The 21,142-nt window shown below is 45.1% G+C and overlaps 2 protein-coding genes across 2 annotated transcripts; one reads left to right on the forward strand and one right to left on the reverse strand.

The window, feature by feature from the left end:
• The first annotated feature begins 13,221 nt into the window (after positions 1-13,221).
• On the forward strand, positions 13,222-20,216 carry LOC139329745 (glomulin-like). Its single transcript, XM_070960161.1, has 18 exons — positions 13,222-13,342; positions 13,954-14,079; positions 15,245-15,355; positions 15,435-15,543; positions 15,735-15,984; positions 16,105-16,195; positions 16,294-16,460; positions 16,573-16,626; positions 16,718-16,748; positions 16,860-16,949; positions 17,195-17,236; positions 17,332-17,405; positions 17,901-17,985; positions 18,132-18,241; positions 18,618-18,681; positions 18,773-18,908; positions 19,021-19,115; positions 19,188-20,216. Exons 1-18 carry the CDS (start codon positions 13,301-13,303, stop codon positions 19,281-19,283), a joined length of 1,773 nt encoding a protein of 590 aa, XP_070816262.1. The 5' UTR covers positions 13,222-13,300; the 3' UTR covers positions 19,284-20,216.
• On the reverse strand, positions 18,402-20,906 carry LOC139329763 (protein SPO16 homolog). Its single transcript, XM_070960200.1, has 5 exons — positions 20,841-20,906; positions 20,497-20,590; positions 20,022-20,193; positions 19,789-19,867; positions 18,402-19,676 (listed from the first exon to the last, which is right to left on the reverse strand). Exons 1-5 carry the CDS (start codon positions 20,904-20,906, stop codon positions 19,569-19,571), a joined length of 519 nt encoding a protein of 172 aa, XP_070816301.1. The 3' UTR covers positions 18,402-19,568.
• Positions 20,907-21,142: the final 236 nt, after the last annotated feature.

Here is a 21,142-nt window from a genome sequence, read left to right on the forward strand (position 1 = left end):
ATCCACAGCAAACAGACACTGCAATCTGACCGAAGAGTCCTTCTGTTATTACCCTTCAAACATCTGACAAAAGAGACGTTTGCGCCTTTTTCAGTCGTCTCACTTGAGGACGTTTCTTGGATCAAGATTCACTTTGATCCACTTTCAGCTTCATAAAAACTTAACGTCAAGGTTCATTGGAAATATATATATATACATAGTTATTTCAGCCGAGAGGCAGATTATTTATTTATTTTACTAGGAAAACGTAAACGTCTCACGAATGAGAATTTAGGTTTACGCAAACGACTTCTTCTGCCGGACATTTTCAGTGAGGACGTCAACACTAAATGTTTTATCATCCCACGTCAGATTGTCCTAAAGGTCCACAAAACCAGAGATAAGCTGTGAACTGTGCGTCACAATGAGACGAAGCGTGATAAAACAGTCCATCATGTGATATGAATCATCTTCGGTGGGTATGAAAGCCCGAACATTTGGACTCACGTTTAAAAAAACGGATCGCCCGTGAAGGCAGCAGAGGACGCGCTGGTGAGGACGCGCTGGTGAGGACGCGCTGTTCAGGCTGGAGATGCGGGCACAACAGCCTCCTCACACCACAGATTTAACAAACAGGAGGCTTCTGCCTCGCTCAGCGGCCTCTTTTCTCCCACTTTTCCATTTTGCACATTTTATTGTCAGGATGAACTTTTTCAAAATACCTTTTTTCTCATGAGTTCGTTTTATTTTCAGGTTGGTTTTATTGAAATTAAAAACGCAATAAAATCTCGAAGTGCAATGATCTGAGATGACTTCTTTTCCACATGAGGGATATGAGAGTGACTGAAATGTTTGCTGGTCATTGAACTCAGGTTTCCTCTCTAACATTGGTATTTTTTGACACCTTGCAGACTCCGTAGTTTACAGGCCGTCAGGTGTAATCTATTACGCGCTATTTTACGTAAAAACCATGCTGTTATTTTAGACGTAAATTGCTTTATTATATCACACACACCTTCCTCCTGCACAGCAGCGGTGTAACCTAATCAGGTGTGTGGTGCTCAGGTGTTTCAGGCTCCATCTCTGCTGTGATTGGGAATGCCCACAGGCTCCTGTTTGTTTTCACCACTGCAGCGTGTTTGAACCTCAAACAGTCTGAGCAGATTTAACCGTTAACCAAATGTTTTTCACCCTCATGGCTGTTATTTAAGAGAAAAAAAAAAACACGTTTTAGCAGGCAGCTGGCAGCAGCTGTGAGGGCGGTGCTGAGGTGGAGTTTCACTTAGTTTATTCTCATCGTGTCAGGAGTGACAAGCAGAAAGCGAGAGGTCATCAGGCGACACTCAGTTCATCCAGACACTGATGATAAAGTCCATCACATTAAAGGAAATGATAGAATGTAGAAGCATGGCGACAGATAAAGAATATAATGACTTCCACTCAGTCATCACTGGAGGATGAAGCTGAATGAGAAAAGCGTTTCACCTCCTGCATCCCTGACCTGAGCAGCTGCATCACTGATGGCTGTCATCTGATTCTTCCACCGTCTGAAGGCACAGACGGAAAAAGAGGAACAATCAGTTGGTCGTCTTCCCTCAACATTGATTGAAATCACTGACTCACAAGGATTTTCTCTGCCTCACTTCCCCCAAAATCGTACAACACCCGGGCCCGCGAAAATACTGAATATTTTAAAGGCCGAGAGGAAGGAGGCGAGAGGAGAGGGAGGAGAGGCGAGGGGAGAGGGGAGAGGAGAGGGAGAAGAGGGAAGAGGAGAGGGAGGAGAGGGAGGAGAGGCGAGGGGAGAGGGAGGAGAGGCGAGGGGAGAGGGAGGAGAAGAGAGGGAGAAGAGGGGAGAGGAGAGAGGAGCGCAAGGAGAGGCGAGCAGGACTCAGTGGAGCTGCAGCCTCTATTCTTCATGAGCAACGACCTCACAGTCCCAGGTTTTGATGTCCTGATGTCCCTTAAAGAGGGCCTTCACAGTCCTGAGCGGCCTGACCTCGACCCTCTGAAGCGACGAGCGACGTCAGGTGACGTGTCACCGCCGTGCAGGACAGGTAGACGTCAGCTGATCTTCTGACGTCCACCTCCTCTCAGGACGTTTTAAGCAGCTGAGCAGCAGCTTGTTATTTTAAAGTGAACCTATCAGCCCGTAAAGCGTTGCATGATTTCGCCCCTCAAGCACAATCTGAGACAGAAGCAAAAATCTCCAAACGAGCCATCAGGCCGACCAGATTTCCTCCAAAGGCACCGCTGGATGTTTTTAAAGCAGCGCCCCGCCGCCCCGAGGCATATCAAATATGAATAGAATAGAGCTCAATCGATTCGAGTGGGCCAGTAATCAGAGCGCTGCAGTCTCAGGCTCACGTCCAGGCCTGCATCCTGGTCTTTAAGTGCTCACGCTCATGCAAAACACACACGTCCGTGCACACAACCGCACGTGCGTCCACCCCGAGGAACGACGGATTAACGTTTCCTGACGGACACGGTTGTGCAATTAGAAAGTTCAGAGTCTGGGTTTTGTGGTTTTGGAGGATTCATTATTAATCTAAAATTACACATGAATAATAAAAGAGAGACTTCAGAGACACACGTTGGTGTTTGATTTTGATTTTTTTTTTTTTTTGCATCTTCTGCTGCTTCTTTAAACACATGAACCCAGTCTGGGCTGGGATGAGAGGGTCTAAACACAGTTACAACCAGGTTTAAAGCAACATGACTCTTGAAGGGGAGAGGTTTCTGAAGCCATGTGCTGATCTACAGCCGTGATACTCAGCACGACGCGCTAAAACATCACATGAAAACCTCACAGTTAAAGATGATAAGGATCAAACACACGCGGCTGAGCATCAGCATCTACGATCAGCAACATCTGGTGAGTGGTCAGACTGATGGGAGGCGATACGGAGGCCCGTGAGGAGAGAGTAAATGTGATTACTTCCCTGAGGCCGAGCAGGCCTGCTGTGTGTACTGTAATAATACTGCGGTATTTGCTCTCACGCGCTGCTCAGCAGATTTCACACAAGTTGGACGAGTTACGGCGAGAGATAACCTGAGAGAGACACCGGATTTCTAAGGGCAGGTTCGGAGAAAACGCACCGATTAAGACGCTCGAATACAGGAAATGATGATGAGGAGTTCTTGGAAGATGAAAAGATGTGAAATGAAGCTGTTTTCGTACATTTGGCGTTTCATTTGGAAACTTTGCGCTCACCTGTCCCCTCCCCGGCGGCTCACACGCCAACCCAGCCGGGACAGACGAGCAGAGGCAGGGCTCACACAGGACATGGCTCTTTTGTTGCCGAGGCTTATTCATTATTCACCTGATCTGAAAAACAGACTGCAAAGCAACTGCACAGCTGTCATCAAGCAACAAGGCGTAGGCACAAATTATTCATGACTCTGCGAAGAAAAGGCAGCAGAATGAGGGGAAAATAATAACAAGAGACATCAGCGAGGCAGCTGACAGGCCGAGCACGCGTGGAGAGCTGACGAGCTTCCTGCTGCAGCGCGCGCGCGCGCGCGCGCACGCACGCACGCACACACACACACACACACACACACACACACACCGCGTCACACAAAATACATGTAGACTTTGCAGAAAGGACACGTGCACGTGAGCTGCAGGAACTCATACGATGCAGCTTGACTTGCTCCCTCGCGGTCGTGTTATTAGCAGCTTTTTTCAGTAAATCTGGTATAAAGTTATTTTTCTTTTGAACTCTCAACACACCAACAGTTCGTACCGTGCAGCGTGAAAGCTTCCTGTCCAATCACCGCGCTGCTCAGCCTGTTGTCAGCAGCGAAGCAAACACTTGAGCTTCTTGGTTTGCAAACAGTCGTTCACGCCTTCGTTTGTTCTCATCTTCATTAACGTGATGCAGTTTTCACCGAAAGCAGCTGCTGATTAAACAAAACTCTGCTGAAGGCGTTTAGCTCAGAGGTAACAGTTTATCACACCTGTTTCAGCCCAGAAAGGATTTGAAGATCTGATGACTTTTAACACACTGCACTGAACTACAAACGTCATTTAAATCACATTTTCATGGTGTATGATTTAATTCCTCTTATTTTCCACATTTTATAGTCATTTTTATTTTATCTTCTATTGTCTTGTTTTATTCCTGTCTTAGTTTAGTATTTTATTATTATTATTATATTCATTATGCTTGTTTGTTGTTCTATAAATTAAACTTTTCATAATCACTACTAATATTAATAACGAAATTAGAGACTTTAGCCCATATTTTAAGGCCAACATAATATGACACATTCATGCAGGCTGAGGCAGGTGTGTGTGTGTGTGTGTGTGTGTGTGTGTGTGTGTGTGTGTGTGTGTGTGTGTGTGTGTGTGTGTGTGTGTGTGGAGGGGGTGGCCAATGTTGTTGTTTTCAGTTTTCAGGACTGTTTATAATGGCATGTCCCAAGGTGTTTGTGCGTGTGTGTGATTCCAAAGCCGTGCCCCCCACCCTTAACCCCATCCCCACACCCACCCACCCACACACACACACACACACACACACACACACACACACACACACACCCACACCCACACACACACACACACACAGTGACATCAGAAAATGGTGGAGGCCAAATGAGAGAAGACATTTTTCTCCGGCCGCCTTGAAAGCTTTCCATTAGCTGGGCTCTGCTCTGAGGGTCTGGGGCCCTGAACAGCGTGAGTCCATGGAGGGCTGCTGCTGGGGGGTGGGGGTGGATGTGTGGGGGCTGGCTGGGATGGGGACCCACAGCTTGGATGAAAGGGGGGGGGCTGCTAAGACATGTTTATCTGGCTCATTTAGCATCACATATCAGTGGACGATTTGGGCGTGAGCCGCTCGGCCGCCGCTCCGTCACATCTTGTGTCGGTGTCACATCCATCTGCTCCCTGGGAGCTTTTACACACATCAGCGTGTAGAAGAAGATCCTGCCTCTGCTGTAGACTGCGCTCTGGCCCCGCCGGCCCGGTTTGGTCTTTTATCTGAAGTCACGTCTAATAACGTATGAATCCTGGAGGTGACATTAAAAGGTTCCACTCTGGCTAAAAGGCTGCAGAACAAAAGATTCTCTCCTCTTCAGGGGAAAGAGGGAAATCTCCAGAACATGTGACAAGAGAGCACGCTGTGGTCTGTTCCTGAGCCTTTCTGATATTCTTGTTCACCCCTAAAAGGTTTTACACCGCTGACGATTTGATGTGTGGAATTCAAAGCTGTGAGATTCGTGCTCATGTCCTCACGCTGCACGTCGATCTGAGAGAAAACTGTGCTGATAACTGTGTACTACAATACTGCAAGATACACTCTTATTCTTTCATGGTGATGATGGAAATGTGTCCACAGCTCTGGATTAAAAACCCGTCATGCTCAGATTTTCCCTTTTGTTTAGTGAGTCTTTTATCTGAGAGGTTTTGACTTAAATCATATTTTTATGCAGTTTTAAATTGAATTCTTTTAAGCAAAGTACTTGTACAAATGCTTGTGTTCAGAACACATTAAACGTTGGAGAAGCGTGACCTTTTTTATTAAAAGATGTTTTAAACACATTTACACATCTGATATCAGTGTGAACGGTGAGTCTTTAACACACTGAGAAACTCTGCAAAAGCTCAGAGTTCACTTCACACAGGGCTGAAGCGCTGTGATGTCAGTTATCCTACCATTCAAAGTGCAAAACATCTCTATATTTAAATGTACGAGCAGTGCAGTTTTCATATTTGATCTGATTGAATTCAAATATTTAAACTTTGCAGCTTTTTGTCACCGATCAACAGGAAAAAGCCTTTAATGTCAAAGAGGGAAACAAATCTCCTTAAAGTCAAATGAATCAATCCCAAATACAAAATACATGTTTGTATATGTCACACAAAATAGATCAATGGAGTTCAGGGGTTTCACCTGCCTGCTGTACACACACACACACACACCTGTACCTGCAAGGTCAGAGTTTGGCTCCACCTCCTCTGTGAAGACAAAGGAAAGAGAACAGAGTACAGCTACGAGAACATTTCCAAGTCACCCGGCATCCTGTGGAGTCCCCTTAAATCAATCACTGAGGAATGAGAGAGTACAGCAGCACAGGAAGAGCTTAAACACAACAACGTGTTGCTGTTCCTGCAGCGAACAAATCCGATCAGTCCAGATGTCAGTTCAATCAATAACCTGCTGCTGGTCATGAAACGACTGCTCGCTCACAGTGTGGAGCAGCTTTGTGAGGAGAAACGGGGAAAAGCTGTCCAGATGTGAAAAGCTGGTACAGACACATCCACACAGGCTAAACACTGACTCTGAGTCAGAGTACTTAGTACTGTAATGTATGCGTTTTGTATGTGAGATTAACTGAAACCACTTTACAGAAAACTGTTTGCACTCTGACCTTTTCTATTGATCAAAGCCACATCAAACCTCGTTTGATTTAAAATAATAAAGCGAGGACACGGGAGTCCAAAAACCATGTTCAGTACATGAACCTGCTGCGTTGGAAACACGTTAATGAAGTCGTGAGGTGTGTTAAAACGGAGGAACGTTTAGTGCCTCTGTCAAACAAACACACAAAACCTCTTTCAGCCTATATTATCTATGCAAACTGCATATGATTTGTGAGCGAGCATGGCAGCACAAGATGTTACTTCGTGATACGGGCGTCCTCTTAACCAGGCCTGATTGCAGCTATGAATCTTTTTAAAAAATTTATTAGCTCCATTTCACAAATGACCAAGCCAAGCATGCGCCTGTATCCAAATCGCAAAGACAGAGCGAGGCGGGAAGATCTATAAGAGGAGCCGCTGCTGAGGAAGGAGTACAAAATGACAAAGATTTATTCTCAGCCATGATCAAATATTTATGCTGAGGCATTCAAGTAAAGTTACTTTTTGTGTTCTGATTTAATGAATGATTTGAGCGGTGGCAGTGCTGGGAGGCACAGATGTTGGGTTTGCTGAAGCCTGCACTAATGCCCATTCAGGGGTCTGTGTGGTCATGTGTCAGACTGCAGCAGGATCAAAGCGCAGTAATGCCATTGTGGGGATCGCAGCATAGAGGAGTAGGATGGTAAGTACTTCCCCGGCCCCAGAGGTCTGCGCTGCGCCGTGGCCGCGGAGCTGAAGCGAGAAAGTGGGTGAAATTATTGCTGCATTGACACGTGGTGCATGTTGAAAAACTCCTGCAGGGGAAAAGGTGTTAACAAGTTTTAGTTGATTTCCTCCAATTTTCTCCCATAAATGAACTGATCAAAATAAAAGGTGACACTGAATCATCAACATCTCCAGCTGTTTTTACAACGTGCCAGCGTGCTGCCAATCAACCCATTAGAGACGAGCCACTTTCCAAAAGGTCTGCACACGGTGGATTGATCCAAAACGACAAAGCCACAGTGAAAGGAAATGGATCCCGGCAGTGCAGAGACTCTCCCATTCTCCCTCTGGCATCCTCTGAAACATTAATGAGCTCAAGCTGAATCTGATCTGGCCTTCTTTACTCACTGTTTCATCTTTCCTCAGAACGAAACACGCCGCTGATAATATTCACTTCGTCTGAGATAAACACAAAGGACCAACTGAGCAGCCGTGTCAAAAAACATCTCTAAGCTCAAATGAAAACAGGTTCAGTCCTCTCAAAATAAACAAATTAGAAAACTGAGCGTTAAAATAAAGCTTGACCTTCATAACTAGTGAAAGAAAAGATTCCATATAAAGTTGTAAAGTCTGTGAATTAAGCGAGGTCTGGATCAGACGACCTGAAAGGAAGCCGTGAGTGGGCAGGAAGTGCCAGGAGACATCTGTGGCAGGTGAAACACAAACTCTAACACTCGAGTGAACACTTAAACGGATAAAGGGAGTTTGGGGGAAAAAAAAAAAAGGCTAAAAGCCTCCATCACTTCCAACAAGACATTGGTACCCCAAACACAGTGTGTCAGCATCTTTAAACACCGGAGAGAAGGCGAGATGACAGAATCGTTTTGACAGCCAGTTCACATGTAACATCTCCGATTCATCCACCTCGGGGAGTTGCCGGGCAGTTTTGCCCCGCTGCCGGGGGAAACCAAGCCCCACGTGTGACAGCAGAGTGGGCAGGGCCGAGCTCGAGCGCCGCGCCACGCGCCACTCATCGATCCGAGTCAGACAGGGTGTCAGTCTCCACAGCCCAGAGACACAGCCGGCGAGCAGCGGTTATCTGTGTCCATCAGGCCGTCCGCTCTGTGTGTATTGATCGGGAACAACTCAACACAAGGAATCGTCATCAAAATGCCGATTTACAAAAGGTTGAGCAGGCGGTGGTGAAGTCTGCGAGGTTCCCCCAGCGGAGCTTCACAGCGGACGTGCCGCAGCGTCCGTCCTGGGCCTTCGTCTCACCTCACAGTCCACAGCTTCACGGCGTGCTGAAAGACGTGAAGAACACTGGACTACATCACTGAGACGGCCCGAGCACAAACAAACGTTCACTGAACACCCGCACGGCCCCCCCGCCACGGTCTGCTAAGGGGGCAAAGCTTTTACAAAAAGGGGCCAAGGTCAAGACTGTCCCCTGTGAGACCACTGTCTCCATTAGCTCTCAGTTCACTGGGGTCTCTCTTCCCCAGTAAAAGATATTCTACTTCCAGACTTTCAGGTGAGAGAAGACAAACGACTGACGTAAACTGACCTCCACGGCAGCAGAACAGGAAAACACAGGTGTAAATAAACGACTGACGGCTGAATTCCATTTAGCTGCTTCAGTTTCAGGTTCCTGGTATCTGCATGAGGATATAAGGACAGAAGGACAGTGCTACAAAGAACATGTACTCATGTACTGTTCAGAAGTTCCCTTTTAAGGTTTAACCTGACTCCAAATGGGACGCTGTGTAAAACAAATATCTGTTGATTCAACATTGAATCTTTTTGGACAAATAAAAACAGCACAAAGACAATATATTTAATGTAAATATCTGCTTATTGTGACTCTGATGCAGGAACACGTTTCACAGACTGAGAAAGATGTGGAACGCTCCAGAAACACCTGGTAAACAGGTAAACAGGCTCATTGCTAACAGGTGAGAGGATCATGATTGGGTATGAAAGGGGCGTCCTGGAAAGACTAAGTCGTTCATAGAGGATGGAGCGAGGTTCACCACTTTGTGAACACATGAGGGGATGAAGCAGATGAACACATGGACTCAGAGACACTTAAAAACCGCTGCAGGTGAACATATTTCGTTTGCAAATGATTGAACTCTGGTTTCATTTCTGTTCTACTCAGAGTCCAGACTGTTCAGAGCTGAGGTTGTATTGAGGTCATTTATAGTCAGTTTGCACTTCAACTCAACTACAGCTCAGAGAAAAACTGTACTTTTTACTCAACTTCATTTAACAGCTAGATTAATATAATAAAACATTTTGCATACAAATGAAACAATATATCATTAATCATTAATATCATTAAAATTAGGACAAATAGTAACATGATATAACACAACAGTATGAAGGGATCACTGTGCATAACTAATTGTTTTCCTTACATAATGATACTTAAAGTAGGTTTTTCTTATAATATTTGTGCTTTTACTTACTAGCTTTACTAGTATTGGAGTATTTTTCATGTACTGCTGCTGAATCAGAATTCTTCTCACACTGCTGCTGCTGCTGCATATTGACACTAAACTCCAGCTGAACGCCTGCAGTGACGGGCTGACTGCTGAAAACCTTTTCAGGGGTTATTGATCATCTGCGGCTGCATTCAGCGCCACGAGCCTGAGTGAGAAAATCATTTTGACGTGATTAGAGAGAACCTTCGCATTCAGACAGTAAAGCAGCAATCACAAAAGCAAATCTGGCCTGTATAAAAATATCCTGAAATCAAACTCGCGTGGTCTCAGAAAGCAGCAGTGAGGGGGAGGCGGGACCCGGGGGAGACGCCTTAAACATGCCAGCTTTTCTTGACAAGCTCAGCGGGGCCTGGGGAGGTTTTGGGCAGACAGGAGAGCTTGCAGCAGTCTGCGAGGCCTCCGGGGGAAGCCGACTGGATAAATAGTTCACTTAGAACCTCTTGCTCTCTAAGAGGTCACCAAGGAAATATGGGATGGAAAGGGAAAATGGAGAGGCTTTATCTCGCTCTCACAGGACCGCTGCCTGTTTGTATACCAGACTGCTCCATAAATACTGCAAATCTGCTGCACGCCGAGATGATACAGTCACGGCTGCCTTTCCTTTCAGCCAAAGAACAAAATAAGATCACTGCACTTTGTTTTCTAGCAGGAGAAATCAACATGTGACAGCAAAGCTTCAGCTGCGTCCTCACAAACACACACCGAACCCTCAAACTTCACTACAGGAAAGACCAAAAGCTAAACTCCTCCGCTGGAGCTGCCACTTCCCTCCTCCACACACCTTGTTACACAACTGCGTTGTTGTCATCCAGCAAATTAAATATAAATGGACATGTGATATCAGCGACCTGAGACACGTTGAGCCGACCGCTCCCCACATGCCTGGACAGCACACACACCGTCATACGGTCTCTTCAGCTGACCTGAGGACAGCTCAGGATATTCACTCGTGGAAACGGATACTTGGACATAAACCTGCTCACTGCTCTGAGATGAACTGCAGGTGTAAAGCTACAGGTTGTGTGTCAGATTTCATGCACTTGAGACAGGGAGCAGCTCACATGCAGAAATGTTCACGCCATTCGACGCTGCTCTATATCGTTTAAGTACAAAATGACGAAATATTTCAGAATACTGTGGATACAAATCAGGATACACCAAGTTAACTTCACTCTGCTGTTAATACTTCAGTGCTTTTATTGTGAAAGACATAATGAACACAGGACTTGGTGGTATTTGTACTTTTACTTCAGTACTGGGACACTTCTTCCTTAAAGTGTTGAATCCACAGATTTATCCTGCAGATGTGGCCCTCCAGACAAACAGCGCCCCCCTGAGTTAGAAATTGATCACTGCTTTCACTCGTCATTACGAATCAAGAGGCTGACAGCGTTACAGGTGGAGCTCAGACTTTTCATGAAAAACTGAATTAAGTTCCACCTTTTTGCCACATTTCCAGGATTTTGCACCCATGATGACGATAAAAGCAGCAGGACTCATTTTTAGGTCACAGCGGGACTTTAGATGAAAGTCAAAACTCTACACAAAGCTGATTTTCAAGGTGAAGAATCATGAGACAGAAATTAATTTGAGTGTGAAAGTTCACTCTTGATCTTTGAAACAGTGCAGTTAAAAAAAAGGAAACCTTAACTCAAGTCCTTCTTCACAGCTGGAGCTTTTAAAAGTCTTCCTCAGCAGACAGAGTGACTGTTTTCATTTAATTAAAATAATGAACAGGGCATCGTTTGATCTCCTGTGTTCGATGATCTGCTGTACTTCACCAATCGAAAGCAAAAGAAGACACAAGCGACATGACAAACACACACTGATCCTCGGTGTTATTTACTTTTGCATTTCCTGCGCCCTGCACCGCTGTCAAAATAAAACCTCATCAGCCGGCAATTACCAAGGACAGAATCAGTGACAAACAGGGAGCGAGCACCGGTCTGCGCTGTGTTTGCTTTGTGCCTTTTGTCTGAGGCTTTCATCACGCAGCAATACAGAGAGCAAACCTGAGCGGCAGATGTCGGCTAAATCCGACCGTTCAAACACGCGTCCCTCCCTATTCATCCAAAATCAGGACTTGAGCTGCTTCTGTGCTGAAGCCGCCCGGCTGGAGCAGGAAGTCCCTGATTGTTCTTCTATTATCCTCCACACACACGCCAACGCTGGGGGGAGACGGCCTTTGTGTTTACACAGAGGAGCAATATGTTGTCATTAAGCAATCGTGGAAGGGCATTTTTAATCCCCGTGCCACTCTGAACTGCAGCTCCATTTAATTACTCAGAGAAGTCCGGAGCAGCCAGAGCACGTCTCAGGTGGATTCAGTTCTGATGAACTGTCGCTCAGCTCACAGATCAGAGGAGCGCAGGAGTCGACTTGCTTGTCTTAGTGAGATCATAAATGGTGTATGCATCCATCACATCGCTGTTGTGAAGGTGTCTGTCAATCAAGAGCAGATGTGCAGCCTAAAACAATAACAATCTGACCTTTTTTATTTTGTATTGTTATTCCCTATATCTCCTTTATATTCCTGATAATATTGCTGCTGCCTGTAACACCCTAAGTTCTTCTATGGGGGATTAACACAGTGTTATTTTATCTTATTCAGTCTACACTCATCAATATAAATGCTGTATTAATGGACAAAATATTAGAAAGGCCTCTCAGGAAAGCTCATCAGCACGAAACTAGAGCCTGAAATGATCTTAAGTTCATCTGACTCCTCTTTGAGCACCACGTAACACTTCATAACCTTCATGAAGTCTTGGTTTATTGTATTGCTTTCATTCACTGCACCACATTAATTAGCTGCTGGGTAGAGCGTTTAAGAGGTTTCAGTCATTGCTCTCCTTTAATTTCTGCATAAAAATAAACATCTGAGGACGTGAAGGTTTCTGGAGATACACAGTGAACAGCATGACTGCTTTTCCTCACCGAGCTCTGTCTTTTACTCTGAGCGAGTACACCAAGTCCAGTGTTTAAACCAGACTTGGATTCCACGTATGTGCTGAGTGTGATCCTGATGAACTACCAAAGAACAACTTCAAAGTCTACACAACTTGACTCAAACACCCAGTTAAACCAATGAAACCAATAGCTGCTGGAAAATTGGGCAAACAATTCAACAAGCTGCCAGAACAACGCACGCCACGACGAACGGTTAGCAGCCATGTCAAGAAAAGACGAGCTGACTGGAGGCAGTCAGGTCTCAGGTGGGCTCAGGAAAATGATAAAAAGCCCAGTTTCAACCATCATCCAAGACATTACAGTAATATGAAAAAGTACATGAATTACTATTTTAATCACAGACGGTGATATCCCCACCTACAGGGCAGGAAATTATTTCAGTGAGTGGGTAGAACGGCGTGCTGGACAGGCTTTAACCTGCTCACTGTGGATACCAGAGCAGAGGAGCCTCTGCTGTAATATATTTGGTCCTGTTTACAGAACTGAAAGTGTTATTGGACGGGATCCTTCCAGACAGTTCCACATTTTCTGTCACGGCACACAAGTGCTCTGGTTTAATCCTCTTACACGTCAAGCACAAAGGGAGATAAGAGGTTTATGTCAGAGTTCCTTACGGGCTGAATCTCTGTCCCTCGAGACTCCAGGAGAGCCACACATTGGGCCATTTTGATACTGGTGCCGACCCTGGTTCTCAGGGCGTCTGCTGTGCGGTGTGGAAAGTAAAGACGTACTGATCATAGGATCGCCGGTGAGGACTGAGGAGACCCTGATGATGAACGAAGACCAGCTGAACGACATAATCCACAGATGGGTAAGTCAACAATATTCTATCGCTGCAGTACAACTTTGCTGAGGTAATCATCTCATTAACACCTACTGCGGCTGACAGGACAGCGTGGGGGATGACCTTCAAAGGAGGGGAACTTTTCAAGTGCATATTTTCAACAAATCAAATGACACACCTACTCTGTGGATTACAACCCTTTTTTGGCATAAACTCACCTGAAAACAGCACAAAGTCAATATATTCAAAGTCTGAGCTCATCAGCTCCATTGATTTCTGTAAATATCTCTTACTGTGAATCTGATGCAGCAGCACGTTTCACAGACTGAAAGATGTGGAACGCTCCAGAAACACCTGTTTGGATCGTTCCACAGGTAAACAGGCTCATTGTAACAGGTGAGAGGATCATGATTGGGTTTGAAAGGGGCATCCTGGAAAGGCTCAGTCGTTCATCGAGGATGGAGTGAGGTTCACCACTTTGTGAACACATGATTGGATGAAGGAGATTAATACATGAGCTCAGGAACACTTCAGGAACCTTCAGGAAACACTAACCCATCTCATCGTTCATGCTGAGAATAAAAAATCTGCAGACATCTGGCGATAACTAAGGTGTTTTCCCTCCATCCTGTATTCAGCGAGATACTCCAGAAGACGAGCTGAAGCCAGAGGACTACCAGCACTTCCAGAGTTTGGGATCTGCGTGTCTCACTGAGGGTGACGGCGCACAGCTACTGAAATTCCTTCAGGATGAGAGGAACCAGGTATTCCCCCCACCACCAACAGAGACAGATCCTGACTGGTCGTAAACACACCTCACAGATGGGAAGTGACAGTGGATGGACAGTGTTAATCTGTCATACAGCACTTAAAGCACACACAGTCGCACTGCAGCCTCCTGTAGCTACTGAAGCGAGCAGCAGCAGCAGCAGCAGCAGCAGCAGCAGCAGCAGCAGCAGCAGCAGCAGCAGCCACTTCCCTGCAGCCCAGCTATGCTAAACAGAAACATGCAGCCACTTCTCTGCCCGCTGGCCTCTTGACCTGGAGGTGTGGGGAGGAAACAAGCAGATATTCAGTCAGATTTCTCGCTCCACTGATAACCCTCCTCGATACGGCGCTCCTCTAAGTGCCCTTGGCTGTCCCATCTCTCCACGCTTCATGCAGCTGTGTGCGGCAGACTTTTAGAAGCATGTCATTTCTTATTCCTTCCTCTTTCTGAGGCCAAAACAATCTCAAGGGGTTCAAAATGATTGATTATCAAATGAGAAATCCTGGGCTTTGGATATGGACAAAGAGAATGCAACATGGAGGGAGATACAGGCAGTGCAGAGCCATGAATGCTTATCGTGAACGGACAGCGATGGGACTGCAGTCTCAGAAGATTTAATTCAGTTCTGCTGAAGAGACTGTTTTAAAATGTAGAGACAAAAACTACAGACAGTGTTCAGCTGGTAGACCAATTCTAATTAACTGCTCACACATGCAAAAATTATACAACTGAATCAGTTTCAGGAATAAATGCCAAATTAATTGATATTTATTTGGTTAAATGGGGCTTTTCTTTCAAGGACATTCATATTTTCCTTCTAAGCACAACAAAGCCAACTTTTTGGAAATTCTAAGAAAATTAAAGAGCTTACACCCACCATCCAACAGCTCCTACAGTCATATTACCAAAGGCCTCTGCAGCCAAACATGCCCTCCTGGTTCATACAACGATGCTTTTTTCAGCCTGTTCAGTCACACTTTAAGCCACAGTTGCTCTATTCAGAAGCACAACAAGTGTGAAACTGCAGTTGTTGTTGCACGCGCCTGTTTATGTGGCAACACATGCAAATGGAAAGGAAGGGCCCGGCAAACGTTCAGCACCCTTTCTGTTTCTCTGCTTACTGATGACGAAGCACAATGACTGTTCTCTCCTGCATTTAGGGGATTGTGAAGTCTATGGGGTGTGTTCTCATGGCACCTCTAATAAAAGAAGCAGTTAAAGAAGAGAAGGATCTTGATCACTGCCAGGCTGCCATCACACATCTGACCCAGGTACGGACCAATAATTCATAAATGCATATAAGTTGACATGCTTCCTGTTATATCAGGTCTAAATTCTGCTATCGTCTAGACTTGCAGGCCGAACGAACTCCTGCATAGCTTGCTGGAACTAATTGAAGACATTGAACCAGGTGCCATCTCTGAGACCATCTTAGCCCTTCTGCCACATCTTCAAACAGGTAAAACAACTTTTGATGCCATGTTATTACCGACTCACACATCCTCAACCCCCCGAGAAAAAGAAAAGCACCACAGTGACAGTGATAAGCCTTCATGGTTACTGCTCCTCGATGTACTCATGGATGGTTTACAGCTGTTTGGCTCCCCCTGCTGTACATTAATGCTAACTACAGCCTTGTGTCTCCTGAAGTGCTGCTTCGCCTGGAGGACAGAAAGGCAGCATGTGTGGGCTTGGCTCTGTCCGGCCTGCAGAAGCAGGTGTCCCGGCTGCCTGTCCCATACACCCAGCAGCAGGAGGAGGCGGACGAGCACGGTCTGTGTCGCTGCTGCAACGCCTTGGCTGCGTTTACAAAGCCGTTCATCGAGGAGGTGACGAGGACAAATGGGAACGACGTCAACACCTCTGAGGATGAGGAGCTGCGGACTGAGCTGCTCAAGTTGTAGGTTTCTGTCTCTCTGTTTGGGTAAAGGCAGAGTAGTGTTTGTAGTTGTTCATAACACGTTAGAATGATCTTAAACTAATAATCTTTGAGGCTGTTAAAAGTTATGATTGCTTGCAGCTGCATGAGGAGCCTGAGAGATCCTTTACTCGAGGCTGAACTGAACAGAAACAGAAAGTCGTCGCTGTGGCTCTTTGCGACAGAGATTATGGTAAGAGCGAGTGTTTCCTCCTTTTCTATTGATGGGAAAGCAGTCAAACAACAGATTTCTGCTTCAGTGTGACTGTGCTACTTCAACAATGCCATCAGGTCACACTACCCGCCATCCAAGAGTCCCTGTCAGAGCTCCTGTTCTTCAGCTCTCTGAAGAAAAGCACCCAGAGCGACAGCAGTCAGTGCAAGGAGTCCAGAGCCTGTCTGGCCTATCTGCTGTTCGTGCAGCTCATCACCATGGACAGCTTTCCAGCAGTGTTCAGGTAAGATGAAATCCAATCTGGTCAGACTGATGATGCATTCACTGACACACAGAGGAGGCAGCGCTCATCTTGTGACAAACAGTTCACATCGTCCTGTTTCCTGCTTTTCCAGTCCTGTATTTGTTCTTCAGTGCAACATGGAGCATATCAATCAACTCCTCAGTAGGTATGCTGTCAGTACAACATGAGCTGCATGTATTTCCTCTTTTATAATGATTAAGTTCTTAAATTAATCTGTAATCTTGTTGTTTTGACAGCAAAAAGGAAGCACACTTGCTCAAAGGACTGGTAAGAATCACCATCATTCACAAGCATTCACAGAAATGAGATGAGATGAAGCATGAAAGCAGAAAACTGAGGCTTTTTTCTTAATCGGCATAATCGTGTACTTTCACTCAGGCACTGTACGCAAAAAGCCTGGAGTGTGTGCAGGACAACAGCCTCCCAGTGAGCCTACTGGAACTGAAGAGCTTCTACAGCGTACCGCAGGTATACGAGCACGTCGTCAGCCTCACTGTTACAGCTTAAAAGGCAGCATTCAGAGCTTCACTGTCACATCACACGAAATCTGATAAGATTTTTAATAAAATGTAAAAGCAACAAGTCGCTAATACTACAACTACCAAGACATCAGTGAGCACAGTGCCAGTTGGCACCGATGTATTGATTAAAATCAATGAACGATATGAACATTTTCAACCAATCACTGACTTGTGGTGCACTGAAATTCACAGAACCTGCGTGAAGTCCTCACTGACTGCCCAATGAAACATCTGGTGAGCACACTGCTGGTGAGAGGAATATATTCTGCATCTGTGACGCTGCCAAACTGGATGGATTTGCTTAACCTCTTTTTTATGTGCTTCCCCAGAGAGAATCGGGGCTGCAGGTTTTCCAGATCTTCATCAATAAATTAGATACTGAAGCAAAGCACAAGTTCTTCAGGTGGGAGAATCATCAGAGAGGAAAGTTCACGTTAACAGCATACAGGAAACACTTCTACAGACTTGTATTGATGCAGGCCCTCCTTGGTCCAGATCATCTGAACACAATGTATATTTGTTTTGTGCATGATTTACTTTATATCTGCTTTGAATTCAAGAGTTTTAAAAATTATTTGACCATCAGCATCTACTGTATACTGATGTTTATAAGCCATGTACTAAATACTGAATCTATTTTTAATATATGTTCATATTCTGAATACATTCTTGGTGGCAGCTGTATTTTCCACCCATAAATTTTTCAACTCTTCATAAATATATCAGTTAATGTGCTGCAGTGTTACAGTATTGTACATGTTTATATGACTCCATTTACTAGAAATTTCACTCTATTTATATTTCAATTCATAGTCTATTTCTGTCTGCTGCTCTGCTTGTTTTGGTATTGTCTGCAGCTACGTCTTGTACTGATCTGACCTCATATTTTCTGTTGCAGGTGCATGTTAAAAACCAGCAACCATGCAGGAGTAGAGAGTTACATAGTAAAGAACATCAGGAGTCAGGTGGAGTTTTCTATGGAGGTGAGATAAACGGTGACACCCTCAGGCTTACAAACATCACGTTACCATCATGTTTCCTAAGCGTGCAGACGATCCTGATGATGCAGAAGGTGTTTGATCTGGTGATTTTATTTGGAGGTGTTTAATCTTTGATAACTCTCCTCCAGCCAGGTAATGCCAATAAATGGTTCCTGGGAGAGGACTTCATCTCGTTGTTGGGACTAGTGTTACGTTTGCCGCAGGGTGCTGACACAGACTTGCTTACCAGTATGGACACGTGAGTAAACAGGTTTACTGTACAGACAGGCCTGCTTGTTTGTTACTCTGAGCCTATACCAGCTCTAATCCATAAACTACAGATAGTTTCCTGCATGTTTAATGTTCTCCACAACACGGCGCAAAGATCTGTGTCGACAGTCACAAGAGTGAGAGATTTTCCAAACCCTACACATCAGGGCTTTTATTTGGACAAATCACATACCACATATATGCAAGCTTTAGACATGTATCTCCCGTATGTTTTGGCCTATTTGAAATACAAGGAAAACTTGCAAACCAAGCAGAGATTCAAGGACACAGAAACTACAGTAAATGTGAGAAGTGGAACACTTGGTCCGGGCTGAGCCATTAAGAAATTGTCTTTGTTTATCCAGGATAATGGAGAGTCTGAATCTTCTACGCTATCTCCTCATCAGAGACGAAGAACTGAGGAGCCGTGTAAGTCAGTCTAATTCAGCGCTATCACTGCTCTTCTGCCAGCCAGCCTGGTTAATGCAGAAAGCTGATGATCTACTCCTCCTACCTTCAGACAGATGTGTGGGGAGAGCTGTGCCGGATCAAAGACGAATACCTTAAAATGCTGCGTGTGTGTATCAGCATATCCAGAGCCTATTATACTGCTGAACTGAAGGCACTGAGGGAGGATCAAAAGCTCAAAGCAAAAGGTAGGCATTAGCTGCTAATCGGTGCAACAAAATGACATTGAAACATCCTTGCACAAATGGTGGCACAATAGTCTGTTTTCATACTGTGAACTATCTCTATTTGCCACCCCAGAAGCCAGAGATGCTGCTCGATCCACCAGAGTAGTCAAAAGCATTACAGTGAAACATGCGAACGGGTCCAACATGTCCCCAGAGGTCCAGCAACAGGTACAGAAACTCTTTCTTATTAATTATCATTTTGGTTTTGACCAACAAACTGATGATTCTTGTGTGTCTCAGGTGCTGCAGAGTGCTTTGGTGACATTTGACCTGATGGAGAGTCTGATTGTCCGCATTGAAGAGATCACAGAGGAAAAGCTGAAGATCCTGAAGTGAACCGATGCAGCTTGTGCTCAAGTGTCACTTCAGAGGACTGGATTATTTTTCTAAACACTGTTTCATTTTATTTGCTTTTTGACCGATAAAGAAACAAAACGCACTGAATAAAGTGTTGATTTCTCTCTGGTGAAGTTATTGTCAAAAATGTAAAAACAGAACAAACTGTGTGAATATATCTTTTACCTTTGCTTTTGTGTGTTCATCAAGTCCGGCATGTACTGGTTTGCATTAAATAAAACAACAGAGGTGTTGGTGAAAACATGCTGGATCACCTGCTGAGCTTTACAGAATGTCACTTAGCATCTCCCACACTGGACTGCTTTCAATGACGTGAGCGCGAGCCAGAGACATCCGGTCCCAGATCCCGTCTACATGGGGCTTACTGGTGGCCTGCAGACAAATGAGCCATGGCTTACTTCGAAGTATCACAAGGGAACAACAGCATGTCCAACTTATCATCCAGAGTAACCTAATAACTGCTGGGCGCCGCCTCCATCTTTACCTTGGCAGCTGTCAACATTCCTTTGACGATCTCAGCATTGTTTCGCACAGGCAGGATCCTCAGATTACTGCCAAAGAAACTGAAAGAGAAGCAGACTCCCTCAGTTATGAAAGTATCTGAACAAATAATATAAATCTTAGAATCACAATGACAATGAAGCCAGAATCCTGGATACATGAGAGTCAGTCAAGCCAAAGAAGAGGGTAAAAGACATAATGCAGCCATGTATGTACCTGCGTTGAATCACAGACAAAATTTCCAATTCCTTTTTCCCATTAAAGGGGGAATACAGAAGAAGAAAGCTGTTCCGGTGCACCTCTATGAAGGTCTGTATCCTCTCAATGAGTCCAGATTCATCAAAACTCTCTGGGAGGTCTTGGGGGTCAACCAATAGAAATGCAATACCTGGACAAGTCAGTCACAAATGTCAATGGAGTTATTAATGTCAGGCTTCAACAGAAAATGCCTTTTTTGTTTTGTGAGGCAGCTTCTGTGACCATTACAAACAGGCTTAATGAGAATATGTGTAGTCTGTGTTTTCAAGTTCTGGTGACGGTCAAACAGCAGTTTATCAAAGTACTTATTTACTGTGTAAGTGAGCAGTTAATGTTGTCGACATGGCTAAAACAATGAAATGTATGGCAGGTGCGTTGGAGGGCTGGAGTTCATGGCTGTGTGGCTTCATAGCGGGAAACAGAGCAGGTTTACCTGACAGAGGGAAAATAAAGGCTCCGGCCTCAACAGCGTCTGAGAGTCTGATTCGGTGCTGCTGCGCGCTGAGGATCCTGTTTGTTTCATGGTTCTGATAAAACAAATGCGGATTATTTGATTAACTTTCCTTCTGAATTCGGTCAAAAACCAGACTAGGTTACATAATGACTAATATTTTACCGATTATTATTATCTTAACGAACGTTTTCCGGTTTGTTTCTTTGTGTCTCCGGCGTTAGCTAACGTCAGATAGCTAAGTTAGCAAAGATATCTTAACTTTATTTAACCGCCATGTGAAAACAGACGCGGAATATTTGACGCTTGAACAGTTGAACCTCTACCTGAAGTGACGTGCTGACTATAATTGTAGTTTTCCACTGAGGACTCGTCTCTTTTTGTGTTGCCATTACTGCTCGCTGAGCGGCGGGTTCATTGAGCCGTTGAGCTAACGAGACCCTCCAACTGATATCCGCCAGTTGAACCAATGAGGGCTTCAGGTTCCTTTGCTCGAGCCCGTGCCTTGAACGCAGCACGGGCGTCATGTTAACAAAGATCCGCGAGAGGCCGCTGTGGTTTCACCTAGCAACTGCCTGCTCGTGCTGTGGCTAAAAATAGCCTGTGGGAACAGCTTGGAACGTACCAT

Source organism: Chaetodon trifascialis, chromosome 4, assembly GCF_039877785.1.
Source record: "Chaetodon trifascialis isolate fChaTrf1 chromosome 4, fChaTrf1.hap1, whole genome shotgun sequence".
NCBI classification, from domain to species: Eukaryota; Metazoa; Chordata; class Actinopteri; order Chaetodontiformes; family Chaetodontidae; genus Chaetodon; species Chaetodon trifascialis.

Bases quoted from the DNA above. Each gene is read 5' to 3' on its own strand.
- LOC139329745 (XM_070960161.1), top strand. From the start codon at position 13,301: ATGATGAACGAAGACCAGCTGAACGACATAATCCACAGATGG. The intron at 17,986-18,131 runs GTGAGATAAACG...ACTCTCCTCCAG, and splicing joins AGGTGGAGTTTTCTATGGAG to CCAGGTAATGCCAATAAATG. The intron at 18,682-18,772 runs GTAAGTCAGTCT...TCCTACCTTCAG, and splicing joins ACGAAGAACTGAGGAGCCGT to ACAGATGTGTGGGGAGAGCT.
- LOC139329763 (XM_070960200.1), bottom strand. From the start codon at position 20,906: ATGGCAACACAAAAAGAGACGAGTCCTCAGTGGAAAACTACAATTATA. The intron at 20,591-20,840 runs GTAGAGGTTCAA...TTGTTTTATCAG, and splicing joins TAGTCAGCACGTCACTTCAG to AACCATGAAACAAACAGGAT. The intron at 19,677-19,788 runs GTAAAGATGGAG...ATTTGTCTGCAG, and splicing joins GAATGTTGACAGCTGCCAAG to GCCACCAGTAAGCCCCATGT.